Genomic DNA, 18,339 nt, shown 5'->3' with positions numbered 1-18,339 from the left:
AAATATTAAAAAAAAAAGAGAGAGAGAGAGAGAGAGATTAGCCAATATGATGATCTGAAGAAAACTCGCCTAAAAAAAAAAAAAAAGTGGAACCATTTAAAACTGGTAAGGGCTGGTAGAATAGATTTAAAATCCAGGGAGAAGTCGCTAGTGCAGATCAAGGAGCCGAAACTTTCAAAAGAGAACTTGTTAAAATTATTGAAGAGGGTTATTATGTGTTATACTTCTCAACAAGTTTTTAACATAGATGAAGCAGGACTTTTGTGGAAACGAATGCCTAAAAGAAGTTTCATATTGAAAGAAGAAAAAAACATGCCAGGTTTCAAAGCAGCAAAGGATCGGTTGACTTTATTGTTGGGTGGTAACGCTGCGGGGAATTTAAAATTAATACCCCTTTTAGTTTATTTGGAAGAGGGCCAAAGTTCATCTCAAAATCCACACATTTTTCATGATTAAATTCATCAATTAAATGAAATCAATTAAATTCATTATTTTAATTGGAATTTTAAGTTTACTTTTGATACGCAAGTAGTTACCACATAATTATACGTATGTAATGCAGAATATTTTATATGTGCAAATATTTGAATATTAAATATTTTGACCGACATTTGTGCATCTTTTCATTACTGTTTATTATTCATTAGGAAATATCCTATGGCACCGACCGCAGCTCATAAATACGTATATTACCTTATAGGAAAGCGGGGCTCGCTTAGCGCGGATTCACTTAGTGCTCTGTTTTTCCGGAACGAATGATCAGCGTTAAGCGGGGGTCACCTGTATACTTTCATAAGTCTGTACATAGAAGATGATTATGTATTTTTAAATCATAAATTAATTACAAAATTTTTTTTTATTATTATTTTTTTAGTTGGAAGTAACTTTTTTTTTTCTTTCTTTTTTTACAGAATATGGTAGGTCCTGGAGAAGTGGATGAAGAATTAGAGCCAGAGACACAAGAAGAATGTGGAAAATATGGTGAAGTTGTTCGGTGCCTGATATTTGAAATACCTGGTGGTAATGTTCCGGATGAAGAAGCAGTGCGAATCTTTGTAGAATTTAAGAGACTAGAATCTGCTATTAAAGGTAAAGATTTGTAATTGTGATATGTTGAGATCATTCTGTCCTAATTTATGATACTGGGTTATTAGGTGTATTTACAACAGATACAAATTTTGTTCAGTTCAAATTCATAATGGCATAAACCTAATGGCCAGATATTCATATTTGCAAATGTTCATTTTATACCCTTTCATTACTGTTCAAACACCAACAGTGATTAAAGATGCTGTGATAAAAAGTATTGTGAATGGATTTTTTTTGTACTTTATAGTTTAATTGAGCATTATACTCCAAACACAAAAGGTGTTAGAATCTATAGGTTTCTTACTACCATGCACGGGTTTAACTTTGAGAAGATAAACGAGAAAAGGAGAGAGTTAGTTTGACAGTGAAGGAGTATTGACTGGTTACAGCATACATTCAGACTGGTGTGGAAGAGAGTGGGGGAACTAATGATTACAATTTAGAATAAACCCTTTCCTATAGATACTTCTATGAAGCTGTTTGTGCAGGGCAAGGTTTCTCAAACTGGAAGATGAAACGTAATGTGCTGTCATTGGCAAAACTGTGGATAGGATTTCCAGTCTTTGGAAGAAGGCCATTAATATACAAGAGGGAAAAGAGGAAATAAAAATGTAAACCTCAGGGAACAACATCATTAGAGAAGTTAGAAGTCTTCTAACTTCTCTAACTCCACCATCACCTGCAGTTAGTGGTGAGAAAGAAAACTCGCTACCCAGTTGCAACAGGTGGCATTCCATATTTATCCAAAGATGATTAATTCAAGCCAATATATCATCAGTGAATCAACCCTAATGGAATATTGAATCCAGTTGGCAATCATTGATTGGAATGATTGAAATATTTTTGAAAAATTTCTCCATTAATTTGAAAAAGTAGATGTAAGGACAATAGGATTTGGCATGTTTTTTTTTTTTTTTTTTTTTTAAGGAATTTCTGAAATATTTCCTGGCAGAAGATAAAACAGCAGTGGAATGTGAAAGGGATGACATAGAAGAACCAAATTCAGGTTCTTAGGTTTGAAGAATAAGTTGAGAAATGCCATCAGGATCTGCAGCTTTTTTGGCATCAAGATTGTTCAGAAGTCTTCTAACATCCTCTGTCTGAAAACCCCAGTAGGCACTGAATAAAGTATATTGGGTATGGTAAGTGATTTGCCAAGATCATCAATACATAAGTTATCAGAAAAGAAGGATGCTACTAATTGGCTTTATCTTTAGCTTGAGGATACAATAGAACCATCAGGTTGTACTGCACTGGGGAATATAGATGAACAGAACTTGTGGTTAATAATAATTTTGCTGAGAGATCAGAATGCTCAACTGTCATATGGAAAAGAAGCATGTTTCCTACTCTTAGTATGTTCAAAATCAAGTGTGGATTAATTAATAACTGTTTTGCAAGTTTTAGTTTTTATTAGTTCTTAGGAGCATCAGGATGTATACCAGCTGTATCTGTATGATAAGAAAATTGAAGCAAACTAGAGTTGTGAACATTAAAATCACCCTGGAAAATAACCTCACTGTTTAGAAAATTATAATGGAAAAAATTGAGTTTCAAAGAAAGGAAGTCAAAGATTTCAATGTGATTAGCAAGTTTGGAGAATGATAGAAGCAGTGGGTGAATTTTATGCAATGGGCAGACACATTTTAAGCCACATTAGATCAAAAAGAGAAGATTTAAAATTAAGAGGACTTGACAAAACATAAGAGCAGACATGCGCTCAAATACCACCTTTGGGGTGAAAGGAATCATAGAGAAGAATTAGGGCAACCAAGGTAAGTGGTGATTAGAACAATGAGTAATTGAGATTCTGTCATAAAAAATTAAGTGGGACTTGGAATTGTACATGAAAATCTCATAGAGATTGGAACTGCATCCATCTATATATACGAAATAAAGTAGTGTAATACATTGATGCATTACACTTTTTTATGCAAAAAAATGCATAAAAACGTGTAATGCATAAAACATCATAAACTGAAACAAATTTTCCCATTGTGGAACAGTGGAAATGAGTGTGCAGACACTTAAAAACAACATTCATACGAGGTGGGCAATAAAGTTCTCAGACTAGTGTTGTTGCAGTTAGAACCAGTTTCATTAATAGTGTTAATATTCCATATCACGATTTTGCTGTGGAGCAACAAATCAATATCAAATTATGCTTTAAATTGGAAGACCGTGCACAGAAATGTTAAAAACTGTTTTAACATTTACTGTTGAAACAGTTTTTACAACTTAATGTTGAAACATTAAGTTGTACTACCAGTGTGTTTGAATGGTATAAGCATATACCAAGAAGTTGGCATCTGTCAACCCCTCGGAATGAAGACAGAGTTGCAGAAGTTTGAGAAATTGTAGCAAGGGATCATCATTTGATGATTCCTTTCCACATCTTGACTGGTGAGTTGGATTTGAATCAGAAGACAATTCATCGAGTTGTTTATTTGCAGAATTTGTGCCACACAGCTTCATGAATGCAAATGTTCATTTAAATGAAATGTCCAATGAAGAGCATCATGCAAAGACTTCATTCAGACTTGTTAATACAATCCTAATTTCCTCCATCGTTACTGACGATGAGTGTTGGGTGGTTCAGTACAACCCACAGATGACCCCTCAACGTGGGCACCTGTACGTGGTGAGTGGACCTCCCAGTGACGCTGCTGGACTTCCAGACTAGCATCACTGGGATCCAACGCCCACAGCCCAGGTTCCACGCTTACATCAATCGAATCCGGCGTGTTTGCCGTGCACTGCGACCCGTGGAAATTCGGAAAGGGGAATCCTGGTGGTTGAGGGGCCCAGCTTCAATACACCACTTTGGCCCCTGCTTCGACAAGACGGGAGGTCCTGGAAGGCCCGGCTAGGATCAATCGGCTAGTAGGCTCGCCTGCGAGGGTCAACCGTGTCAATGCCACGCCCCTACCCTCATGGTCCGAGGGACAGGATTCAGGCTGGCGGCGGTGCGGGTATGGTGTCTGGGTAGCCCTGGCGTTCCACTCCCGAGCGCATTTATTGCATGCCGGGTAGTGGGCATCCTTTTGGGCTCCGTGGTGGGTGGGGAGCCCGGGCACTGAACCACTTAAAAAATTGCATGAATCCTGATAAATTAATTTCTTCTGGGGCCCCAACCCGGTCCCTAACTGAAAATTTTACCGTAGACCAAGAGAACGTCACTTCTGCAAAAAGACAGAAAAAGGAGGTTATATCAGGTCCTACACCTCGGTTCCTGATAATTCACTCAACTAGTGAGAAGCCTATAGGAAAAATGTCACCCTTCTTTATCCAGAAGGGTTTGAAAGGGTTGGCAGGCTCTCCTAAGTCTGTGAAACGGCTTCGTTCGGGTGATATACTTGTAGAAACCAGAAGTGATATACACTCAGAACAGCTCCTCCGTGCTACATCTATCGGGGGAATGCCTGTCACCATAACTCCCCACAAGACACTGAACTCATCCCGTGGTGTCATTGCGGAATGGGATCTGACGGATGTAACTGAAGAGGAAATCTGTTCAGAGTTAAAACCCCAGGGAGTGACAGCTGCTAAACGTATATCCATGCGTAGGGATGGAAAATTAGTTCCCACTAGAAATATCATCTTAACATTCAATTCACCAACTTTTCCTCATGAAATCAAAGCTGTCTATATTAACTGCCCCGTGCGTCCGTATATCCCAAATCCGTTACGGTGCTTTAAGTGCCAGAAATACGGACATTCACAGATGGTTTGTCGTGGAACCCTTGTATGCGCTCGGTGTGGCGCAAAGGACCACGAAACAACTTCATGCTCAGCTGCAAAACCAACCTGCATTAACTGCCAAGAAGAACACCCGGCCTACTCAAGGGCATGCCAGAGGTGGAAACAAGAAAAAGAAATTCGGCGACTTAAGGCGGAGCTGAACATATCTTATCAAGAGGCAAGGAAAACGGTGAAACCTATAAATATAAATAAACCAACCTACGCTCAGAAGGTAGCAGGGAGACGTTCCATCGGAACTCAGACCGAAATGACCATACCACCAAAGGAGTCATTCACTCCTATTGCTCGCTACCTGTTAAGTTCAATAAAACACGCACAAAAGGACCAATCAGCTGCCACTCCAATATCTGTACCTCCTAGTGCCCCACCAATTAGAAAATCAGTTTCTGGAGAAAAGAATAAGAAATCTGACATACATCCTAGTTCTCAGGAAAAAATGGATGTTGAGGAGAAGGAGGTACAGGAAGAAGCAGTCTTGGAACTCTTTGCTGAGGAGGATATGGACATGGGGCAGCGTCCATACTTCCCCAGGAAGGATAAATCTAAGACTGACAAAAATAAGCCCTCAGCACCTCGGAAGCCGCCTGAAGGAACCACCAAGCCAAAATAATGGCTAAATTCCTACAATGGAATTGTCGTGGATTCCGGAAAAATGCAGAAGACATCAAGGCACTCCTGCAAAAGCACAAACCATCTTGCTTTTGCACAACATTACTATCATTCGCAAGGATAGAACTGGGGATGGCCCGCTCATGGAGGAGTCGCAATCCTTGTGGGCAACCATACCCCTTTTCAGCATCTGCAACTTACTACCAGCATAGAGGCAGTAGCAATTCGAATAACAGTGGGGTTTTTACTAACCGTTTGCTCTATATATTTGCCACCTGGTACTGACATCTGCTAGAAAGACCTTGATGATCTCGTAATGCAGTTGCCCCCCCTTTCTTACTTCTTGGGGACTTTAATGGACATAACACCCTGTGGGGTAGTGCTAGCATTAATAGAAGGGGGACGAGTCATAGAGCGTATGCTCATTGACAATGACCTCTGCCTTCTTAATGTGGGAACAAACACCTTTTTCCACATGCCTACCCGTACGTTTTCTGCCATTGAACTTTCTGTCAGCTCGCCTTCTCTTCTCTCGTCACTTACCTGGGAGGTAGAAGGGAACCTGTATGGAAGTGATCACTTCCCCATGATAACTACCTTAATTACTGGGAGACCTTGTCTTCCTGTGAGGTTACCGCGGTGCAAGTTTGATCAAGCTGACTGGAGTGCCTTTCAACACCTGGCAAAATTTGACAACTCTGCAGTCAGTCAGGAGCCTATCAATGATGCAGTTACGTACATAACAGAAAATATTGTCCATGCAGTTGCAACTACAATTCCAAAAACATCCATACGGTTTTTTTTTTTTTTTTATGAAAACCCCAAACACGAAAGGTATCAAAACCTATAGTACTTAGTACCGTGCATGGGTTGAAAGAGAAGTATGGGGGGAGTTGCCGGAAACTTTGCTCTAGAGACTAAACATGGGTTTCACCATGGTGGAATCCAGAATGCACAGCAGCTAAAAAGGCTCAAAACAAGGCTTGGGGGATATTTCGAAGATATCCTACCACAGTCAACCTGTTAGCCTTTAAACGTGCATGAGCCAAAGCACGCTACATCCACCGTCAGAGTCAAAGGGAATCATGGATCCGTTTCACATAATCCATTACCCAGACGACCAGTACTAAGGTGGTCTGGGAAAAAATCCGGAAAATGAAGGGAAAATACACAGCACACCCCTCATCGGTCCTTGAATATAATGGATGTACTATTGCAGACTACTGCAATAGCCAATGCTCTTGGGGAAACATTTTCTAACATCTCTTCAACATCATCTTACTCCCCAGAGTTTCTGGTCTTAAAGTGCAACATTGAAAAACAGGCCCTTAAATTCACATCGAAGGGTTCCCACCCATACAATGGGCCATTTAATATCAATGAGCTGAAAACAGCACTCGCCCGTACAAAGGCTACAGCTGCTGGACCAGACAACATCCATTATGAAATGATCAAACATCTTTCACCAGAATCCATGGACCATGTGCTCTTCCTGTACAACAGAATCTTCCTTGAAGAGCATTTTCCGGATACCTGGTGCAAGGCAACTATTCTTGCTTTTGCTAAGCCAGGAAAGGATCCTATATGTCCAAAAAACTATCGTCCCATTGCTCTGACCAGCTGTCTGTGCAAAATATTGGAGAGAATGGTCACTGCTCGTCTCTTATGGTATTTAGAATCGAACGACCTTCTCTCCTGCTTTCAGTGAGTCTTCCGAAGAAACAGGTCCACACTGGACCACTTAATTAGACTGGAAACATCTATTCGAGATGTTCCTAAAAAGGGAACATTTGGTGTCCATCTTCTTTGACATTATTTAATATTGGAACTGACATTGAAAAAGTCAGTTTCTGGAAAAAGCGTACGACACAACTTGGAGATTTGGTATTTTAAAAGACCTTTACAACCTCGGTCTAAGAGGCCACCGTCCAATTTTTCTTAAAAATTTTTTATCCTGCCGTTATTTCCAAGTTCGTGTAGGATACTCCCTTTCGCGGCCCTTTTGCCAAGAGGAGGGGGTTCCCAAGGATCTGTCTTAAGTGTCACGCTTTTTGCCATTAAAATAAATTCTCTTTCTGAACAACTTCCTCCAACTATAAACAGTGCACTCTACGTCGATGACTTCAGCATATTCTCTCAATCATGCAATATGAGGGTTATTGAGAGACAACTACAACAAGCTATTGACCGTCTTAACTCCTGGGCCACGGCCAATGGTTTCAGGTTCTCACCGGAGAAGACTGTTTGCATACATTTTTGTCGCAAACGTAATCTCCACCCTGAGCCTGAATTACGACTTGGACAAAGCACCATTCCAGTTGTATCAGAGGCGAAATTCCTGGGACTCATTTTTGACAAAAAGCTGACATTTGTCCAACACATTCGTCAGCTTCGCACAAAGTGCACGAGAGGGCTTAACATCCTCAACTCTCTTTCTCTTCTACCTCTTGGGGTGCAGACCGATGCACTCTCCTACGTCTATACCGTGCACTTGTACGCTCAAAATTAGATTATGGGTCTCAGGTATATGCATCTGCCAGAAATAGCGCTGTTCGTTGGTTTGACCCCATCCACCATCACGCCATTCGTATTGCTACTGGTGCATTCAGAACATCACCTGTCCAAAGTCTGAATGTCGAAGAAATTGAACCATCCTTGTCGCTTCGGCGAATGCAGTTGTCTCTACAATATACCTTCAAGCTGAAGTCCCTGCCGGACCATCCCACGTGGACATCTGTTTTCGAGCCACGATGGGAAAATCTCTACAACACACGACGGACTGCCAATCGCCTATTCGGCATTCGTGTTCAAGAGCTACTCAATGAGCTTAACATCTCGGTAGACAAGGTTGCTCGATCACCAAAGGAGCCCCTTCCACCCTGGCATGCCCAAACACCAGCATGTGACTTCTCGCTCAAGATTGCGACGAAGTCTAATACTCCGCCTCCTGTCTACCTGCAGCTCTATTCACAACACCATGCAGAACATGGTGTTGTGCATGGTGTTGTGAATAGAGCTGCAGGTAGACAGAACACCATGCAGAACATGATGGCTCGAGGTCAGAATCGTATGTGGGATCTGCTGCTGTCTTTCCAAATAATACCATATCAGAGCAGATACCCCTTGACTGCAGCATTTACACTGCAGAGCTGCATGCTATAGAGTTAGCTCTAGATCACATAAGAAAACATTGTTACCAATGGTGTATTATATATACCGATTCAGTGAGTGCACTACAGGCTTTATCAGCGATATCACACACTAACCATCCAACCCTGTCCCGAATTCAGCGGATAATATACAGCCTCTATGCAAATCGATTTGATATCCGCTTCTGCTGGATCCCCAGTCACATCGGGATTAGAGGAAATGATTTGGCTGACGTTGCAGCCAAATCGGCAGCCCTGACGGATAATCTTGACCTTTTAGTCCCCTATACAGACTACCGGCAAGTGATCCGTAGTAACCTACAATCTCAGTGGCAAGATTCGTGGCATCGACTGATTACTACAAACAAACTATGTCGAATTAAGCCTGTGATCCATCCTTGGCAGTCCAGCTTACACAGGGATCGCAAAGAGGAAGTTGTTTTTACCCGGCTCCGCATAGGACACTGTCATGTGACTCACTCCTTTTTGCTTAGGGCTGATGACCCTCCTATGTGCGAGAAATGCGACACCGTTTTTATCCGTCCAACACATTTTATGCGATTGTACTATTTTATAAATGCTCGTTTTACTGCTTTTACCCATCTGACTGAGCCATATACACTCAGTCAGATTTTAAATGACAACGACAATGTGTCACCAGTTTTTAAATTTTTAAAATCGATCAATATGTATACACTCATATGAAATATACAATTTGCTTTTATCATTATACTGATTTTATGTTTTGATATATCTGTGTATATATATATATATATATATATATATATATATATGCAACTTTAGACGAAGTAACCTTTTTAAAAGTAACAAGTAATTTTATTCTTTCCATGGCGCACTATAACCTTGCTGTTTTTGCGCCACAAAAATCAAAATCAATCAACCCACAGATGAAGTATCAGGGCATGAAGAGCACTTTGTAGGGGGGGGGGGAGTATCAATGCTGCGTTCTACATACACCTTCTTCAAAGCCTATAGGTGGTCATCTCCCGGGTGAAGCGGAAATTCCAAGAAATTCGGCTAGTTGTGCACAATTCCACATTTGTTGTGAAGACATGAGGAAACATGACATTGTACAGATCAACCATCCACCCTGGTCTCCTGATCTAGCACTGGGAAACTACTTCCTCTTTTGCAAGGTGAAAAATTACACTTAAAGGAAAGAGATTTCAGGATGTTGAAGTCCTAAAAACCTACCAGCTGAACTAAACGTCATCTCTTTCGATGCCTTCACTGACTCTTTTCAGAAACTTTTAGAATGGTGTAATAAGGTAATAAGAGAATTGTGAGCATAACAGAGATAACATAGCACAGCTGATAAACAGATGTGTGCAACTGAGAAAAACACCAGACGAATGGAAAGTAAACTATATTTCATCCATATAAAAATGGAAATAAGCAGAATGCAGGGAACAACAGAGGCTTAAGTGGATTCAGATGAGGTCACTCATGTGTGGAAAATTTATTTATTCTGCAACAACTAGTGGAGAAAGGGAAAGCAATGAATCAAGAGGTGGGAGCAGGGAAGGGCAAAAGTTGCGGCCAAGTAGCTTTGGCAAGAGACCAGAATGCTTGGCTACCATTAGTGCAAGAAGCAAGTTTTCTTCTCTTAGCCTGTTCGTTCTAGTTTGGACTGATTAATACCTGTTCTTAATTGTTGCGAGCTTTGGTATAGGCAGAAAATGAAACTGAAGAATTGGAAACAAACCAGTTACGATATGCAACATTCTTCTCCTGAACGGCCTTAGCATATTTATTGAAAAACCAAGGTTAACATAAAGGATGAGATTTTAAAGTGGAGTGTGGGATAAAGGATTCCATTCGTACAAGCATAATTTCACTGACACGATCTGGGCAAACATTGACATCGGAAGTTTGAAACAGTATTCTGACCAAGGAAAAGAAAAGAAATCTCTCAGGTTATCCCATTTTGCATTCTTGTAATGCTAAACAACACAAAGTTGAGAATAGCCAAGAGATAAAGGCTCCATTGGAGAAGACACAATCACCAAGTTGTGATCTGATGTGCCTAAAGGACCACTCACTTCAACCTTGTACGTAGAAGGATTGTTTGCGAGAAAAAGATAAAGAATGTTGGCTGTACGGTTAGGATTGTCTGGTATTCTTGTAGGTAAATGAACAATCTGTGCAAGGTCATTAGTAATTGCAAAAGCCTCAGCATCTTGACCAGCTGGATCAGTGTGACTAGAAAATGGAAGCCAGCTGGAGTTGTAAACATTAAAATCACCACGGAAAATTACCTCACTGTTACGAAAATTGGACTGGAGAAAGTCAAGTTTCAAAGAGAGAAGGTCGAAGAAATCCAAGTGATTAGTGGAGTTGGGAGAACAGTAGAGACAACAGATGACCCTTCCCTATTTCTTCCATCATGCAGTATGATTGATGCCTTTTGAGGTTATGATGAACATTGTGGCGAGATCCAATATTCCTTACATTTCGAGGGTACAGCTCTAAAACGGTGTTTGCAGGTCGGCTGCTAGTTAGTACACCAGAGCGAACCTATTGGTAACTCTCTAGGAGGCTTCCGGATCAGCTAGTGTATAATCTTGCTACCTCTACTCTGCCAGATAGTGACTGGAGAGAGTCCGAGTAGTGTGTATGCAGGGAGCATCGTCGAGGCCACGTTATGTCAAGGATCTGGGTATATTCTTACCATGTGTATGCCATATTCAAAAATTTCATTACTTTATACAGCATGTCCCACCCACTTTTTCTCACTGTTGAATACACAATAAATTGTCAAACTAATAGAGCAAGCTTAACTGCGAATAGATCTAAACCTCCCAAGCACTTCCTAATTCATTTCACAAATATATGGGCGCCTCCGTAGCCAGGTGGGAAGGAGCAGCAGTGCGTAGCACATGTTTCTTGATTAGACCGGGGTTCGAGCCCGTCACCACCAAATACGGAGGATGCGGAAAGGTCAGGAAATGACCACCGCATATCCCGGAGCAATATGGCCTTAGTTGCTAATGCTCCTAAAAACCAAATAACAACAACAACAACAACAAATATATGTGGTCTCAATTCTAATCTCACCGATGTCCATTTCTACTTGCAGTCTGCCAAACCGCATGTACTTTTTCTGATAGAATCTCAGTTATCGGTTGATTGAACTACTGCTCATCTCAAAGGTGGTACTTGTGTATGTCTGTTCTGATATTCCCTGTCAGAGACTGGGCAATTTGGAATCTCCTCTCTTTGATCTTCTCTGGCTTAAAATCTCTCTACCTCATTGTGTCAAATTCATCTGTTGTCTCTACCGTTCTCCCAACTCCACCAATCACTTGGAGCTCTTTGACTTCCTCTCGTTGCAACTTGACTTTTTCTCCAGTCCAACTTTCCTAACAGTGAGGTAATTTTCCTTGGTGATTTTAATGTTCACAACTCCAGCTGGCTTGCGTTTTCTAGTCACACCGACCCAGCACGTCGAGATGCTGAGGCTTTTGCAATTACTAATGACCTTGCACAGATTGTTCATTTACCTACAAGAATACCGGACAATCCTAATCATACAGCCAATACGCTTGATCTTTTTCTCACAAACAACCCTTCTAAATACACGGTCGAAGTGAGAGGTCCTTTAGGCACCTCAGATCACAACTTGGTGATTGTCTCTTATCCAATGGAACCTTTATCTCATGGCTATTCCGAACCTTGTGTTGTTTGGCATTACAAGAATGCAAAATGGGATGACGTGTGAGACTTCTTTTCCTTGGTTGGATTACTGTTTCAAAACTTCTGATGTCAACGTTTGCTCAGATCGTTTCAGTGAAATTATTCTTGCAGGAATGGAATCCTTTATCTCACACTCCATTTTAAAATCTAATCTTTACCTAAACCTTGGTTTTTCAATAAATGTGCTAAGGCTGTTCAAGAGAAGAATGTTGCATATTATAATTGGCTTATTTCTAATTTTCCATTTTCATTTTTTGTGTACACCAAAGCTCGCAACAATTGTAAAGCAGTTATTAATCAATCAAAACTAGAGTTTGAACAGGCTAAGAGTAGAAAACTTGCTTCTTGCCCTAATGGTAGCCGAGCATTCTGGTCTTTTGCCAAAGCTATTGGCCGCAACTTTTGCCCATCTCTGCTCCCACCTCTGTCCAAACCAGATGGTTCTGTTGTCACTTCAGCCAAGGATAAAGCTGACTTGCTAGCATCCCATTTTTCTTCCAACTCATGTATTAATGATCTTGGTAAAACAATTCCCAACACGCTCCATTCAATGCCCCCTGTGGTCTTCCGTTAAAAGGATGTCAGAAGGATTTTGTGGAATCTTGATGCTAAGAAAGTTCCAAGTCCCGATGGTATTTCTGCACTTGTTCTGAAAACCTGTGCTCCTGAACTTACTCCTATTCTTTGCCGCCTTTTTTCACTTTCTTATTCCAAAGGTGTTTTTCCTTCTGCTTGGAAATTTGCTCATATCCAGCAAGTTCCTAAAAAGGGTGACAAATCCCTCCCATCCAATTTTCGTCCCATTCCAATTACTTCTACTCTTTCTAAAGTAATTGAGAAATCAATTAACCGCCAACTCTTAAACTACCTAGAAACCTTCCGTCTGATCAACGATCACCAGTATGGATTCCGTCAGTGTCGATCCACTGGTGATATTCTTGCTTGTGTTACCCATTTATGGACAAATTCAATGGAAAGGTTCGGTGAAACACAAGTAGTTGCTCTTGACATCTCAAAGGCTTTCGATCGTGTTTGGTATAAAGGTCTTCTAAACAAGCTTCCATCTCATGGTTTGCCAACTGTTTTTAGTAATTGGTTATCCAGTTTTCTCTCTGATCGCTCACTGAGGATGATGGTAGATGGCTCTCTGTCTTCTATCTTCTCCACTAATGCCGGTGCTCCCCAAGGTTCAGTTCTTTCCCCCACTCTTTTTCTCTTGTATATTAATGACCTTCTTCCATTGACTCGAAATCCTATCCATAGTTTTGCTGATTATAGCACATTGCATTCTACTTTCCATTTTGAGAAACCTTGTCCTGCTCAGTCAGCTTCCACTTCTCGAAAATCTGCTACCAATTCCTTCAATGCCGATCTTCAGGTAATTCTCCAGTGGGGCAAAGACAACTTAGTTGATTTCAACTCTTCTAAAACTCAGTCTTGTCTTATATCTCACAAAAAGGATTCTTCTGCTCCTATGCTTATCTTTAGTGACACTCCGATTTCTAGGCAAAATGATATATCTCTTTTGGGGATTACCCTGACTTCTAATCTCTCTTGGCATAAGCACATTACAAATATTGCTTCCTCTGCATCTAAAAAACTTGGTATTCTCTTTCGCTGTCGGCGTTACTTTTCTTCCAAACAGCTGCTCACTCTGTATAAATTGCAAATCCGCCCTGCCATGGAATATTGTTCCCACATCTGTGGTGGTGCCCCCAAAACCTCTCTCTCAGGCTTCTTGATTCCATTCAGAAGAGGGCAGTTAGGTTAATTAATGATTCATCTCTAAGAAAGTCTCTCCACTCGCTGTCTCATAGACGTAATGTTTCTGCTGCATGCCTTTTCTTCAGATACTTCCATGGGCACTGTTCTTCTGAATTGGCTTCTATAATTCACGCTCTCTCTTTCAAAACAGTCCGAACACTTGCCGCCACCAGCCAACATCCATTTACTGTCCAACTCCAAACTCACAAAACCAACTTTTCATCCTTCTCATTTATCCATTCAACTGCCGTTTTCTGGAACAACCTTCCTTCATACGTATTTCCTGAAAATTACAGTCTGTAGAAGTTAAAGTCCAGTGTCAACAAAAAATATCTTCTTTCATCTTCTCAACCTCCAACCCATGCACGGTACTAAGTACTATAGGTTCTAATACCTCTCATGTTTGTGGTTTACATAAAAAAAAAAAAAAAAAAAGAATTTGACAGAATGAGGTAGAGAGATTTGAGCCAGAGAAGATCGAAAAGAGGAAATTCCAAATTGCCACATCTCTGACAGGGAATACTGGAATGTAGATATGCAGAAGTACCACCTTTGAGGCGAAAGGAATCATACAGTGAATAATTTCGGCAACTGAGATGAGCAGTAGTTGAATCAATCGATAACTGAGATTCTGTCAGAAAAATTACATGGGGTTTGTCAGACTGCAAGTAGAAAGGGACGTCATTGTGATTAGAATTGAGACCACATATATTTGTGAAAGGAACTAGGAAGTGTTTGGGAGATTTCGATCTTTTCGCAGATAATCTTACTCTATTAGTTTGACAATTCGTGGTGTGTTCAATAGTAAGAAAAAGTCGGTGGGACATGCTGTAGGAAATAATTAAATTTTTGGAAATGGCATACACATGCTAAGAATATACCCAGATTCTTTACATAACGTGGCCTTGACAGTGCCCCCTGAATACACACTACTCGGGACTCCCTCCAGTCACTTTCTGGCAGAGTAGAGGTAGCAAGATTATACACTTCACTAGTTGATCTGGAAGCCTCCGAAAGAGTTACCAATCGGTCCGGTCCAGTGTACTAACTAGTGGCCAGCCTGCGAATACTGTTTTAGAGCTGTACCCTCAAAATGTAAGGAACATTGGATCTCGCCATGGTGTTCATCATAACCTCAAAAGTCATCAGCCATACTGCATGATGGAAGAGATGGGGAAGGGTTGACCGGAACTTAGCTCTGGAGACTAAACATGGATTCTTCCACTTCAAGCCACTGCAATAAGCAATACCTGTGGTGGTATTGCACAGGTAGGTGAATGTCATATACCAGTAAATGGACTCCAGCAACTCCATTTTGCAGTCAGAATTTTGGAAACTAAGTTTCCAAAATGCTGACTGCATAATGGTTATCATATAAAGCACAATGAAAATTTTCAGCTATTGATTTTAGCAATGCACACAAACTTCACCCCGAGTCAGAAATACATTAAGAAACAATCTGATTCTGCTTTCTGAATCATCATTATTTTTAACTTTATTATTTGCTCTATAGTTTAATATTGATTTAAAATTTTTTTTTTTTCCTTTTCTTTTTTAAGCTGTTGTGGACCTTAATGGACGTTACTTTGGAGGAAGAGTCGTTCGTGCCAGTTTTTATGATCATGACAAGTTTCGTCGGCTGGAATTGGCTGAATAACAATACCCTTTTCTTCACATTAATTCTTTTATGGGAAATCTTTGTATAATACAATTATTAAAACACTTCCTGTGCTTGTCCTTACATATTTTTTTCTGTGTTCTTTGTCTACCTGCATAATTTTTCTCTGGCTGTCTTACACTTAACATATGCTTTTCAGTGCTCGTTGTTGTTTGGGAAGATTTCTGCATACAGACATCTTGCCTTGTCTACATCTAGCAATTCCATACGTGAGATGCATGTCTGCCATCACTTGATTTGAATAAACCTTCATTATCACAGCAAGTGCACTGTGTCAAAATGTTAATAAGTTCCAAATGTAGTGTCTTGTCGAGGACTAACTGAAATCTCTCATAGAACACTATGGGATCTTGTTTACATAACCATCAACAATGCCCTCTATGAGATATCAAGCATTGCTTGTAAACAGTTAAATTGAGCTAGCTATGGTAATTCGGTTTGTGGAAAGAATTGCTTGAACATAGACATGGCTGTAACTGAGAAACAAGGTGAAATCAGACCTATCTTTTCGTGACTATTTTTTTTTATTTTTTTAGTTCCTAAATCATCCCTGAAGTGGGTCACACATGTCATGATACACCCTGTGTGATAGAAATGCATGCTCTAAAGACAGGAGTCCATTTCTATCATAAAATCTTTACCTAATTTTGCCTTCATTTACCAAATGGCTAAACATTTACATGGACACTGTATTTTCTAGACAAAATGTTTTGCAATTTTCTAGACAAAATGCTTGTTTACATGCATGCATATGTTGTTACCTATTTTATAGATAATAATAAATCAAACATAAAAACAAAGTATCCAGCTTACCATGGTAACATATACGGCAGTAGTGAATGTGTGATCATATTGTGATGATGTGTTGCTTAATCTGTGAGCACATTTCACTTAATAACTTAAACATTGCATGCCACTTCCATAACTACTGAAGGAAGACTGTATAATTAAGAATGTAGACAGCAGCTGCCAGTAATCTTGAACTAGTGATTAACATAAAATAGGTATTTCTTGGTGGATCCCTTGACCCTGTTCCACCCACCACTGCTGGGTTAAGAGATCATTTTGGTTTGGGGTCTCTTGAAACAGGGTTGCCACATCACAGTACAAATTCAATCTTAATCTAAATACCGTATAAGTTTTGAAATTTCTTATTAGTTTAGAGCTGTACCCTCAAAATGTAAGGAACATTGGATCTCGCCATGGTGTTCATCATAACCTCAAAAGTCATCAGCCATACTGCATGATGGAAGAGATGGGGAAGGGTTGACCGGAACTTAGCTCTGGAGACTAAACATGGATTCTTCCACTTCAAGCCACTGCAATAAGCAATACCTGTGGTGGTATTGCACAGGTAGGTGAATGTCATATACCAGTAAATGGACTCCAGCAACTCCATTTTGCAGTCAGAATATAGGAATTGAGGCATTCTAGTTATCTAAATTTTGCAATTATCTGACTGTCCCCATTAATCTAAGAAAAATCATTGTTAATAATAGCAACATTAAACAAGAGGGAACAGAACCAGGGTATGTCTGCCAGGGGCAAAGGTTGATGACATTTTAGAGCAGATATCATCTTTTCAGGGCAAAAAGGGTGATACTGTTATTAAGTGATATTAAGTGATAATTACTATTCTAATGATAGCATACCGGCGGAAGTACTTAACAAGTACAGGTCAGTGTTGAAAAAAAGCCGTGAGTTAGGGTTGAATTTGAAAGTGTCTGAAATTCTGTCCAGGCACAATAAGAGGGAGTATATGATGAGAGCCTTGTCGATCAGTTCGGTCCTGGAGAGATTTGTGCAAGGCTCAAGGGGTTAGGTTTTTCTCAGCCTGGTCTGTGCTTGTTAACAGGGGAGACTGCTTCTCCCTGTAGACTGCTTCTACAGGGATGGGATACACTTAAATAGAAAGGGTGCAAAAATATTTGTTGATGCTATCGAGGCAGAGTTAGGTGGGTCGGAAAACTTCTAGCTTGGGGAGATACACGGACTAATAGATTAGCAGTAGCTGCTGGCAGAGGTGAAAGTGATTCTTGCACTGCTTCTATTGAAATGCAATTGAGCAGCAGCGTGGAAAGCAAGGCAATGGGGATTTCCAGGACTGCTGTGAGTCACAGTGGAACAAGTAAATACATGGGCTGTGTTAGGGTAGCTAAGACTAGAAACATGTTATGTTATTTGGTTTTTAGGAGCATTAGCAACTAAAGCCATATTGCTCCGGGGATATGCGGTGGTCATTCCCTGACCTTTCTGCATCCTCCGTATTTGGCGGTCATGGGCTCGAACCCCAGTCTAAACAAAGAGTAGAAACAGGTGCATGTACACCAATGCTAGGAGTATAGTTAAAAAATTCAATGAGCTTGAAGTGCTAGTCAAGACATCAAAGGCAGCTATTGTTGGGATATCAGAGGCGTGGTGTCACACAGACATAAGCAGTGCAGAATTGGAATTTGGGGAGTACAATGTGTACAGAAAGGATAGACAGGACAGCAAGGGAGGAAGAGTTATACTGTTAGTTAAGAAACAAAATCTAAGGAAGTGCATCCAATTGATGTTGATGGACAATGC

General features: G+C 40.4%; 1 protein-coding gene across 4 annotated transcripts in view; it reads left to right on the top strand.

The window, feature by feature from the left end:
- Spf45 (splicing factor 45) overlaps positions 1-15,830 on the top strand; it is a 264,681-nt gene extending 248,851 nt beyond the window's left edge. For all 4 annotated transcript variants that reach the window (XM_090385005.1, XM_090385002.1, XM_090385006.1 and 1 more), the window contains 2 exons: positions 912-1,089; positions 15,650-15,830. In XM_090385005.1, the coding sequence (XP_090241131.1) occupies positions 912-1,089; positions 15,650-15,747 (276 nt within the window). In that variant the 3' untranslated portion in view covers positions 15,748-15,830. The remainder of the gene's footprint in view (positions 1-911; positions 1,090-15,649) is intronic.
- The last annotated feature ends 2,509 nt before the right edge of the window (positions 15,831-18,339 follow it).

This window comes from Mastigoproctus giganteus, chromosome 11 (genome assembly GCF_048544385.1).
Source record: "Mastigoproctus giganteus isolate SK-2022 chromosome 11, ASM4854438v1, whole genome shotgun sequence".
Taxonomy (NCBI): domain Eukaryota; kingdom Metazoa; phylum Arthropoda; class Arachnida; order Uropygi; family Thelyphonidae; genus Mastigoproctus; species Mastigoproctus giganteus.
This window is presented reverse-complemented; position numbering and strand designations above follow the sequence as displayed.